General features: G+C 38.0%; 1 protein-coding gene across 14 annotated transcripts in view; it reads right to left on the reverse strand.

Moving 5' to 3' along the window:
• The window catches only part of REV1 (REV1 DNA directed polymerase), an 89,499-nt gene that overhangs the window by 42,742 nt on the left and 34,281 nt on the right, over positions 1–12,476 (reverse strand). For 11 of the 14 annotated variants that reach the window (XM_054476670.2, XM_054476672.2, XM_054476668.2 and 8 more), the window contains exon 4: positions 5,918–6,086. The exons of 2 other annotated variants lie outside the window; for them this stretch is intronic. In XM_054476670.2, the coding sequence (XP_054332645.1) occupies positions 5,918–6,086 (169 nt within the window). Of the gene's footprint in view, positions 1–5,917; positions 6,087–7,912; positions 8,070–12,476 lie in introns of all 14 variants that reach the window. One more of the 14 variants, XM_054476673.2, reaches the window with a different exon arrangement.

Raw genomic sequence — 12,476 nt, forward strand, 5'->3', positions numbered from 1 at the left:
TTTTAAAAAATAATCATTTAAGAAATGACTGAACTGGCTTACAGAATACTAATTTAAAATAACTGAGTCAACAACTTGGAATACAGGAAAACATACTAACGGATTCTAAAAATGGAACTATATATGATACAGAGTTATGTCATTTACATAATTATGTCAATATATATTTAACAATTCTACCTAAAGTACCTTAAACTATATCAAATGCTATAACTATTAAATTATGATGGTAAAAAACATACTATACTAGTCGCAAGACATGTAACCAAATGGATTTATGACCAGGCTAAATGTTTTACCAAAATTCAGGTTATATTCAAAATACATTCAAATACATTCAAAATTTCAGGTTACATTCAAATATTAGAATCGAAACCCTAAAATTCGACTATTTTTTACTTTATTCTTCCTCAAACCAACTTTTCTTCCTTTTTTTTGAGACGGAGTCTCGTTCTGTCACCCAGGCTGGAGTGCAGTGGCGCGATCTCAGCTTCATGCCATTCTCCTGCCTCAGCTTCCCGAGTAGCTGGGACTACAGGCACCTGTCACCACGCCCGGCTAATTTTTTGTATTTTTTAGTAGAGACGGGGTTTCACCATGTTAGCCAGGATGGTCTCGATCTCCCGACCTCGTGATCCACCTGCCTCCGCCTCCCAAAGTGCTGGGATTACAGGCGTGAGCCACCGCGCCCAGCCCTTTTCTTCCTTTAATAGTTGGTCTCAACTGCCTAACTATAAATCTTTGTTCTGTGGTATTATGTATATCAAACTCACTTGCTTCCCCCGCCAAAAGAAGTACAGCTACTTAATACCTGAAATAAAATCCTAACCTTAGCTTTCCATCCTTTATCATAGATAGCTGTAACTAAGAGAAAAGTAGAGAGTGAAACCACACCCACTGTGCCAGCTGCACATCTCAGGTAAAACCAAAGTGCAGGGAACAAAATGCCCTATTATCATTCTTGCTTTTCCTGCCCTACTGACAGCATGCTGGAGTGATGCAGACTCTACAGGTACTCTCTATGGTCAGCACTGATCATATACAAGGGTGTCAGGCCTTATCCAACTCCTAACAAGAGCCATGTGGCCACCCACAGAATTCTTAGGCTTACATAAGTCAGTCCATGGAGACTGCTACAAAATTAGACAGCCAATTTACTGCAAGTCTCAAATCAGATATCCTCAGAGATACTCAGTAAAAAGAATTAAAACCCAATGCACTACAGTAATGTTAGTGAAGTAATGTCAGTTATAATTTGAAGCCTAAACCACTATCTATCAGTTGTATACTCCTAATTACCCCTGCTTACCCATTTATCTATCTATACAGACAGAAACATTATCTGAAAGCATATTTGTATAAGACCTTTTTAAAAATCTCTCTGGGATGAATTTCTCACATTTACTAATTTCCCCTCTTGTTCTAAGCGCAAAGGAACTGTACTGACATTTTCTACTATTCTTTCAAATCCAAAAGGAGAGGATAATAAAAAAATCCATCTTTATCCAAAAGATAATATTACACGGTTTCCTTATATACTGAGTTTTTTCATGTACATTGAAACTATATTCTGATATATATATGAAAGAGTTTACATTCTATACAACGAATCAAAACATAGTCATAGCAAGTGAAATATTCATCTATTTTGGGAAGTCTTACTCTTGCTTTGTCCTACAGCCTCTGTGTTTAGGCAGAACAAAAAAAAAAAACACAAGGAATGGCAAAAAACTCATGAGAGACAAAATTGCAATCAACTTTTATTTAAATGAATTGCATAAGCACTCTAATATTTACACTGAATGTAATTAGAAACCAAAGTTTTGACTCATATGTAAGCACATGACAAATGTAAATGGTTTGGGAGTTTAGAAAGAAAAGATAAACTGAAAGTCCTACTAGTAGATCCCATTGAGCTGGCATGAACCAGAACAATAAATTATCATTCATTCTGTCTCAATTCCCAACAGTTCTATGTGACCATGTAATCACAGGATATACAAATATAAAAAACCCACGCTACAAGGTTCTCAATCTACAAGGATCAACACAAAATCAAGAACAACAAAAACAAGAACAATCTGTAGTTAACTTAGGACAATATTTTTAAATTATGCTCCATAACACTCCTCAGGCTTGATGGGCCAGTGGGGTATGTCATAGCAGCTTCTTATCTATTCCACATTTCAAATTTCAATGTAAAATTGTCTCAAGACAAAGACTGTGACAAAAATTTTTTAAACCATTACTTTTAATACACTACGTACAAGTGTGAGATTTACAAAACAAAGGTTTTAGTAAAATAATTTCATACTTTAATGTACACAGGCTCCTCATGAAAGGATTCCCTTGCCTCTTCAAAGTCAGGGCCCTATAATCATGCCTACATTAACTCAGATCTACTGACATACAGACATCAGGGAACTAAAATTAAAGCAACACCCCACATACTTAGAAGTGGCAGTTCCTTTTCAAACTGCTTGAATAAAAACAAAAACTAATTATTCAGAAGAGTATGTATCATTTATTAAATAGCTAATACATGTTAAAATTTTTAAGTATCATAAAATCTCATTAAAACACAGCTAAGAAGAGATCAACCAGGGATTAGAGTGTGAATAAAAACAGTGCCATGATTTAACCAAAAGGATTCCATGTTACAATGACATAATGGGCTTCTGGCATTTAAGACATATGCTAACACTGATCCATTTCCACATGGGCCATCTATAACAAGCTTAATTAAATGGTAAAAGAGGACACAAACAGGATTCAGAACACCTGGACTCTAAAACCTACTCTGTTCTTGGGCAAGTCAGTGAACCCCACTGGCCCTGTCTCCTCAAATACAAAATGAGGCCCATAGGATATATCATCATGCTGTCCAAAGTCACTCTTAATTATTTAAAGACAAATGATTAAACCTCAGTCCAGACTAAGATAAAATCCATTAAAGTGAATTTTAACTATCTATCTAAGTTGCTTTTTCTATCTTATTATCTCCCTAGGTGCATTTGGCAAAAAGAACACATGCAAAACAACCAACTGTAATGGAAAACAGCATTTTCTTTTCTTTATCTTTTTTTTGAGACAGAGTCTCGCTCTACCACCCAGGCTGGAGTGTAGTGGCGTGATCTCGGCTCACTGCAACCTCCACCTCCCAGGTTCAAGCAATTCTCCTGCCTCAGCCTCCCGAGTAGCTGGGATTACAGGCACCCAACATCATACCTGGCTAATTTTTGTATTTTTAGTAGAGACAGGCTTTCACCATATTGGCCAGGCTGGTCTTGAACTCCTGACCTCGTGATCCACCCACCTCAGCCTCCCAAAGTGGTGGGATTACAGGCGTGAGCTATCGCACCTGGCCGGAAAACACCATTTGCTAAGTAAATCAAATCCCCCCAGCAAGATCCCTTTCCCCTCAACTCTCCTCCTGTCCACAGAAATCCCCCATTCCCTCCAAAGCCTAACTATTGCCCCCAGATAAAAACTCTAGCTCTAGTGATAACACAGCTCAACTCTGAGTGATCCAACTTCATATACTAAGAACAAGTCCTTTAAAGAGACACATACCTAAAAGCCATTTTAATCAATATACATTTTAATCAATACCATTGATAGACAGTGGCTAGGTCATAAGATCACAGTGCAAAGGAAGGAATCAGTGGGATGTTATAGGGATGAGCCTTTGACTTTATCCCTCCAGGTTTAAAAAATCCTTAATATGTAAAATGTTATTTATTTGACTTCCTTTTTTTTTTTGAGACAGTCTCGCTTTGTCACCAGGCTGGAGTGCAGTGGCGCGATCTCAGATCATTGTAACCTTTGGCTCACTGCAACCTCTGCCTCCCAGGTTCAAGCAATTCTCCTGCCTCAGCCTCCCGGGTAGCTGGGACTACAGGTGCGCGCCACCATGCCCAGCTAATTTTGTATTTTTAGTAGAGACAGGGTTTCACCAAGTTGGCCAGGATGGTCTCAATCTCTTGACCTTGTGATATGCCTGCCTTGGCCTCCCAAAGTGCTGGGATTACAGGCGTGAGCTACTGCAATATATTTGACTTTCTAGAGATAGTAATGTACTTTTGAATTTTTGGAATTTTCTAATAATTGCTAATGTTACAGAATAAAAATAAAATAGTAACAGTAGCTTCTTATATATTAGACCTCTACAACATGCTAGGCACTGTGCCAGGTTGTATGGACAAATGATTTTTATTTCTCACATAACCACAGCAGGCAGATATTAGCCTTCTTTCACAAATGAGGAAACAAGGTTCTGAGTGACTGCATAAAGTTTTTTTTTTTTTCTTTTTCCTGAGACGGAGTCTTTCTCTGTTGCCCAGGCTAGTGCAGTGGTGCCATCTCAGCTCACTGGAGCCTCCCATCTCCTGGGTTCAAGCGATGCTCCTGCCTCAGCCTCCCAAGTAACTGGGATTACAGGCACAAGCCACCACTCCCAGCTAATTGTATTTTTAGTACAGACGGGGTTTCACCACGTTGGCCAAGCTGGTATCTGCCCGCCTAGGCCTCCCAAAGTGCTGGGATTACAGGCATGAGCCACCACGCCCGGCCAAACATAAAGTTTCTAAAATTATACCAGGTTATATGGATACTGAACTGCCGAGTTTGGATGTGAAGCCAAGTATGTCTCCAGAGCCCAGGCGCAGCCTTTTCCACCATGCTGCTTCTCCGTGAATTTATGCAGCTAAATACACTATACAAAGGAACTGAGTTAATACTTAATTTGTGGAACAGTTAATGGAGGGTGTTATAATTAGTAAAAGCAAGAACTAGAAAAAAAATTCAGCAACCGACTTAAAAAGATAAGCAATCTCTCATATACTGATTATAATCTATCCATACATAAAATTATTATTTTAATATTTTACTTCTATCTTTTATAAATCAGCAATTGCTCATATGTATTGTATACCTCATGTCATTTAAAAATATAAACCTCTTAAGTTTTGGCTCATCTCCAAGGTTTCAGATAACATAGTTAAACTTAGGAAGTCAATATGAATGGCCACCACTGATTTACAACTTATCATTTCCAAACCAACAGCAGAGAAACCACAATATAATCATTAAAAAACAGTAAATAATACTGCCACTGTACTCCCTCCTTTTCCCCTACTCCTAGCACTCTAGTTCCACATTATCTTGATGTATTATCATGCTAAAAACCTATGTGATAGACAACATGGTATAATTTACTCATACATTACTCATTCTTTCTCTCCCAACAGAATATAAACTCCATGAGGTAATGAAGGGATCTTTGCTTTGTTCATTGTTATTTCCCAAGAACACAGAACACTGCCTAGTCTTTAAGAGGTGCACATATATTTGTTGAATAACATGCTTGGTCCACCTTCTCCCATAACTGCTTCCTGACACTTTCCTGAGTCATCACCCCTAATTCCTGGCAAAAACATTAACATGCTACTTTTATTAGGATGCCAAATCCTAGGCTATAATAGTATTATCAACATGAGCTTAAAGGGTAGTGTTGTTTAAGACATTATTTTTCACCCTGTCAATTAGGAGGCAATACATTAGTTACAATTTTATAAAAGAAATAAAAAGGCCATGCACAGTGGTTGTAGTCCCAGCACTTTGGGAGGCCAAGGCTGGAGGACTGCTTGAGTTTGAGACCAGTCTGGGCAACATGGTGAAACCCATCTTTACAAAAAATCAGCCAGGTGTGGTGGCGCATGCCTGTAGTCCCAGCTACTCTGGAAGCTGAGATGGGAGGGCTGCTTGAGCCTGGGAGGTTGAGGCTGCAGTGAGCCATGATCATGCCACTGCACTCTAGCCTGGGCGACAAAGCGAGACCCTATCTCAAAAAAATAAATAAATAAAAAGTATTCTAATTTTAAAAACTTATTAATTAAATTTAATAAATTAAACTTACCTTTCCACAATCCATTCTGGTCGAATTACTTTTTCCCCCTTTAATTCTTTAATTTTGGCATTGGGAAGATTTGTGGCAATAATATGTGTTGTTTTAGATCTGGAATAATATACATGGTATTGACCTCCATGCAACATCATTAGTTTTCTCAATTCCTCAGCAGAAGGATCTGCAAAATTTATATTAAAATATATTAAGAGTCTTATGTGTAAGAAAGTAGAACCCTAGCGAATAACTCCTTAAATAGGTCAACTTTAAGAATGTCATTGGTTCACCTTCTCCTTGGCTGTGTTGCGAGTAAACAAAGCTGGGAGGTAAATCACAAAGTGAGAAAGCTATGTTGCTTTAGTACATCCTCCTTCCCTGGCTGCCAGACAGCCAACTAATACAAAAACATCTAAGAAGTGCCTAGCAGAGCAAATAGGGACCTCAAGTAATGAATCAAATACTAATAACAGAACAAATATTTTTACATTTTTTACTATACTTAGCATATGACCTTGATACTATGTTTTTAAAAATTAACAACTACAAACCCATTTATGAATCATTTTACAAAGACTAATCCTTCAACTCCTCCAGAGTATACAAGAGGAGTCAGATAAGTAATAGTTACTCATATTTACTATAAAGGAGACTTACTGTAGGGCTTATTAGTAGATTTTACTTCTAGAAAGCTTTATAATTTTTATTTAAGAAAATATCTTAAAGCTTAATCAAATAGTTAAATATTATCCAGTTCCCTAATATGAAATTTCATTAAGGCCAAAAAATAAAGTCCAGCAAAACAAAAAGGATTGCAAACCAAGAAACACCAATTTTTTTCAATTTTGTTTCAAATGATTTATTCTTAATAAAACTACAGAAAATATCTTAAATGTCTTAAATATTGGAAATATTTTAAGAAAATATCTTAAAGATACAATGTGACTTATGCTTCCCCCTAAGAAGAAATGTCTGATTCACTAAAGTCATATTATGACCTGCATTACTAGCATCACATTAATCATCACTGTTCTCTTTCTTTCACCTATCATCCTAATGAATGCTCTAACTCACACCTCCCCTAACAACAGCTGTACCCAGGGGGAGTTTCCACATGTGGCTCATCCCAGGCTTAATCCCAAGCAATATAGGTCCAAGTATTTAAATAAACATTTTCATTATGACAATAATTAGGTGAGCTTTAGTTTCTAGAAGATAAAAAACTAACAGAACATACAGACATACCAGGTTTGTCTAAATTTTACAGCACAGAATTTGACATTACTGATTACAAATATTAGCACTATTCAGTAGAAAATATGATGCAAGTCACATAAATAAAAATTTTCTAGTAACCTCATTAAAAACAGTGAAAAGGTGAAATTAATTTTATTTAACCCAATATATCCAAAATATTATTTCAACATGTAATCAACAGAAAAAATCTGAGATATTTATTTTCTTTTTTCTTCTTAAATCTCTGGAATCCAGTAGGTATTTTACATTTATAACACATCTCAATTTAGAATAGCCATATTTCAAGTGCTTAATGCATGTTACTAGCAGCTACCAAACTGGGCAGTGTCATACAAAGAGATTTAAAAGCATCCTTTTAAACAAAATGAATTCAAAATTAATAATGGAAGTTTTCAGGGTTAAGGTTAAGTTAAAAACTGAACTACAGCATCAGAGTGATTTAATGTGAAACGGTAGAAATTAAACAGCTAGCCAGTCAGGAATCTACCGTTCAGTTTCTTTCTCTAACATTAAAGAACCTGGCTGATCTTATAAAATAACAGTGAGAAGTATCAAATTAAAGGCTACATTAGAATGCATTAATATGGGCACCAAATCCAATGAAATCACAGAAATCTAAAAAATTAATTTGCAAGTTAATCTGTAACTTTCCTAAACTAATTCTATGTAATGACTTAAATAGAAAATGGCTGTCCTTTACTGAATAAAAAAGAACATATTAACTTTCCATATACATACTCATAAAGTACTCACCCGTCTACTAGCTGCTCTTTGAAAACTAATTACTCCAGAAATTTGGAACTGGAAAATACATTGCCCTTCTACTCGATGAAGTTAAGAGGGCTCTTTGAAGTTCACTTCTGAAAGCTCTTACATATTCTTCAGTGTGAAGTGAAGCATGAAAACCAATCTAGTTAAAAGGCAAGATCACATAAACTATGGAATAAGACCGATCTGAGTTTAATCTTAGCTTTCACACTCCTGAGTTGTGTGACTTTGGAGAAGTTGTTTAACTTCTTTAGGCTTTCTCCTCTTTCTCCATAAACAAAGCTGTTACAATGAAATTAGTCTGGCATGTAGAGGGCACTCAATATGAAAACTGCTATTATTATAAACTATGATCACACTAGAACTCCTTTCGAGTAATGTATATGACCTCAGGATCCTGCCCTAGACTCTACGAAAAAAAAGACAGAAGACAATATACACAGGCTGGCACATGGTGGCCCAAAGTTTCAACAAAAACAGACCTGCCAATAGTGCACTATGGACAGCAGCCAGGGACCACTTTGTCAGGCCCAACAGGCTGGCATGCTAACTCTTGGCATGCATGGTCGCTGGAAGCTACCCTATTTTGAATTTTTTTTTTAAATTTTTACAGCAGTATTTCTCTCTGGTTCTATTTCTTCAATACTAGAACATACTCCCTTATTACAAGTCCAAAAGAACATACACGATAACTGCAGATTTGCATAATAAATTCATTTTTGTATTTAACACTCTCCTTTAATTCAGCAGATGTGGGGTTAATTAGAAAAAAAATTGGGAGCCAAGCACAGTGGCTCACACCTGTAATTCCAGCACTTTGGGAAGCCAAGGCGGGCAGATTGCTTGAGCTCAGGAATTGAAGACCAGCCTGGGCAACAAAGTGAGACCCTGTCCCTACAAAATATGGAAGAAAATTAACCAGGTGTGGTGGTGTGTGCCTGTAGTCCCAGCTACTAGGAAGTCTGAAGTGGACACCTTGAGCCAGAGAGGCAGAATTTGTAGTAAGCTGAGATTGCACCACTGCACTCCAGCCTGGTTGACAGAGCTAGAGCCTGTCTAAAAAAAAAAAAAAAAGGAAAAGAAAAAAGAAAAAAAAAAAGGGGAGATAATATCCAACATCATGAAAGCTATATGACATTAAACACTGAGTGACACACTGCCTACAGAACCCATCTCTGCAATGTACTGTAACAGTTAACTTTCTCCATAGCACTGATAATCTGAAATTACCATGTCTGTTTGTTTACTTGTTTACTGTCAGATTCCCCTGTGGAACATATGCTCTTTGAAGGCAGGAACCTTGTCTGTCAAGCACTTTCATATCCCTGACATAAAGCAGGTGCTCAGTGAGTATTTGCTAAATTCATTAACATCCTCAATGCATCACAGACTCCTGCCTAGAATCCACCCTCCAGCAAAAGTGGAGTACAAGTGGTATAAATACTTAAAATTTCAAAACACTTATTCACTCACTCACAAGTTAAAGATGCCATATAATGTATTAAGAGGACAGACTCCAAAGCAGGAATGACTAAGGTCAAATCCTGGCTCCATCATTTGCTAGTTACGTGGATTTCAGGCAAGTTATTTAACTTCTCAGAACCTCAGTTTCCTCACATGTAAACTGGGGATAATAAAAGTGTCTCAAAGGACTTCTGTGGGAATTAAGAGCTAAAAATTATAAATTACTGAGAAAAGTATCTTGCATATAGTAAAAATTATGTGGCCAGGTGCAGTGGCTCACACCTGTAATCCCAGCACCTCCCAGCACCCTGCCTGGGAGGCCAAGGCGGAGGGATTACGAGATCAAGAGATCGAGACCATCCTGGCCAACACGGTGAAACCCCATCTCTACTAAAAATACAAAAATTAGCTGGGCATGGTGGCACGTGCCTGTAGTCCCAGCTACTTGGGAGGCTGAGGCAGGAAAATCGCCTGAACCTGGGAGGCGGAGGTTGCAATGAGCCGAGATCGTGCCACTGCACTCCAGCCTGGCAACAGAGCAAGACTGTCTCAAAAAAAAAAAAAAAAAAAAAAAAGAATTATGTGTCAACTCTTAACAATATTATCAGTATTATTTTTACCATTTCTTACCCCAAACCAGGAAGCAAGAAGGAGCTCTAGAGCTAAAGCTGCTCTCTATTCACACAAAACATTAAATTTTGCAATTCATAATCCCTCCTACAAATCCTTCTCTTGTTGCCCACCCTTCAGTATATACTCCTTCAAGAATGTCCTTGATGTACTGGCAAAGAATAAACAGAAAATAAAAAAATCAAAACAGGCCGGGTACGGCGGCTCACACTTGTAATCCTAACACTGTGGGAGGCCGAGGCAGGCGGATCACAAGGTCAGGAGTTCGAGACCAGCCTGGCCAACATGATGAAACCCCGTCCTTACTAAAAATACAAAAATCAGCTGGGCGTGGTAACACGTGCCTGTAGTCCCAGCTACTCAGGAGGCTGAGGCAGGAGAATCCTTTGAACCCGGGAGGCGGAGGTTGCAGTGAGCCAAGATCATGCCACTGCACTCCAGCCTGGGCGACAGAGCGAGACTCCATCTCAAAAAAAAAAAAAAAAAGTAATGCACACTTACCGTGGCTACATTTGTAAAGCACATAAAACTTCAGATAAAACAACTTTTAAATCATCAATCTTTTTTTTTTTTTTTTTTGAGGCTCTGTCTCAAAAAAAAAAATCAAAACAAAACAAAACTAGATTCAGGGAAATTCTATCCTCCAAATTTTTACAATCCATGTCACTGTTTTGAAATGTCAGAGTGAGTGCTTTTCTCTTCATTGTTCTTTGCATTTTTATTTTTTATTTAGAGACAGGGTCTGGCTCTGTCACCCAGGCTAGACTGCAATGGCTCTATCATAGCTCACTGTAACCTCGACCTCCTGGTTCATGCTTGTAATTTGAAAGATTTGGGAGGCTGAGGCAGGAGGATCATTTGAGGCCATGAGTTTGAGACCAACCTAGGCAACACAGCAAGATCCGTCTTTAAAAAAAAAAATCCACAAAAAAACAAAAACAAAAACAAACAGAAAAGGCTGAGCACGGTGGGTCACACCTGTAATCCCAGCACTTTGGTAGGCCATAGCGGGTGGATTCTCTGAGGTCGGAGTTCAAGACCAAGTCTGACCAACATGGAGAAACCCCGTCACTACTAAAAATACAAAATTATCTGGATGTGGTGGCATGCGCCTGTAACTCTAGTACTTGGGAGGCTGAGGCAGGAGAACCACTGGAACCCAGGTGGCAGAGGTTGCAGTGAGCCGAGATCCTGCCATTGCACTCCAGCCTGGGCAACAAGAGTGAAACTCCAGCTCAAAAAAAAAAAAAAAAACCCCAAAATTAGTCAGGTATGGTGGCACACACCTCTAGTCCCAGCTACTCAGGAGGCTGAGGCAGGAAGATTCCTTGAGCTCAGGAGTTTGGGGCTGCAGTGAGCTATGATCAGTCCACTGCACTCTAGCCTGGGCAACAGAGCTTATCTGAAATAAATAAATAAATAAAATTTCACAATACTCCTACTATTAGTTTCATTTTGTAGAACATTCTATATGCAACTAAATTTGAGGTTTAACTAAAACCAGACATAGTGACAGACAATTGAAAGCACAGTAAAAATAAAAGCCATATACAAGGACCACAATTTAGCCCACATTTAGACCTAAAGCTCTACAAGTAAAATGTCACAAGAGCAAATGCCACCATATAACATCAAAACAGCCATATGAAGACCACTTTCACGTCTGTAGGCCCAGCTTATAGAAAGTTTTGCTCATCTGGTTAAAACAAATTCTATAAACAAAATTTTAAAATCTTGCACAAAAGCTTTCCTAGCTAGATCTCTATTGAGAAAACATTTACTATATACGCCATTTCATCCTGCATATCCAAAGAACTTAATTAATTGTTGGCTGTGCTATACACATCACAGAAAGAAGTGAGGTGAATGGCTGCTTATACCTCCTTTGCTCCTACCATGGCAACATCTTCATTATTTCATTTGAGTTTCACAATCTTATGAATTAGAAAAGATAACTTATTGATGAGGAAACAGAGAAAACTTACTGTGCATACCCTTCTGTCTTTGGGCTCCTGTCCCTCAGTTTCTGCAGCAGCGATACTACTGTCTTGACTCTTCTCACCCCTAACTACCTCGGACTTACCAACAAAGTCACCACAATCAACTAAAAGCCACGGATACACTCAACCAAACAAAAACTGAAGAAAAGTTTTAAATGCTTAGGGAACAAATTTTTGAGTACCAACTAGGTGCAAATTTCACATCAGGTACTAGCAAAATTACAGGAGGTGGCATAAATTAATATGGTAAGTCTTCTATCTCAGAGGTTCAATTCCTCCATCTCTTATCTACAAGATCAGAGTCTCACAGGAAATGGAAGGGGAGACATTATATATCGATACAAAATAATATTTGGGAGGCATTTATTTCCAAAAAATTAGACTTGTCAACATTAAAGAGAATCCTCTCCTAAAACACCACATTTGTATGTTTGGAAAACATCAATGTAAGCTGT

The sequence above is a fragment of the Pongo pygmaeus genome, chromosome 12 (assembly GCF_028885625.2).
Source record: "Pongo pygmaeus isolate AG05252 chromosome 12, NHGRI_mPonPyg2-v2.0_pri, whole genome shotgun sequence".
Classification (NCBI taxonomy): Eukaryota; Metazoa; Chordata; class Mammalia; order Primates; family Hominidae; genus Pongo; species Pongo pygmaeus.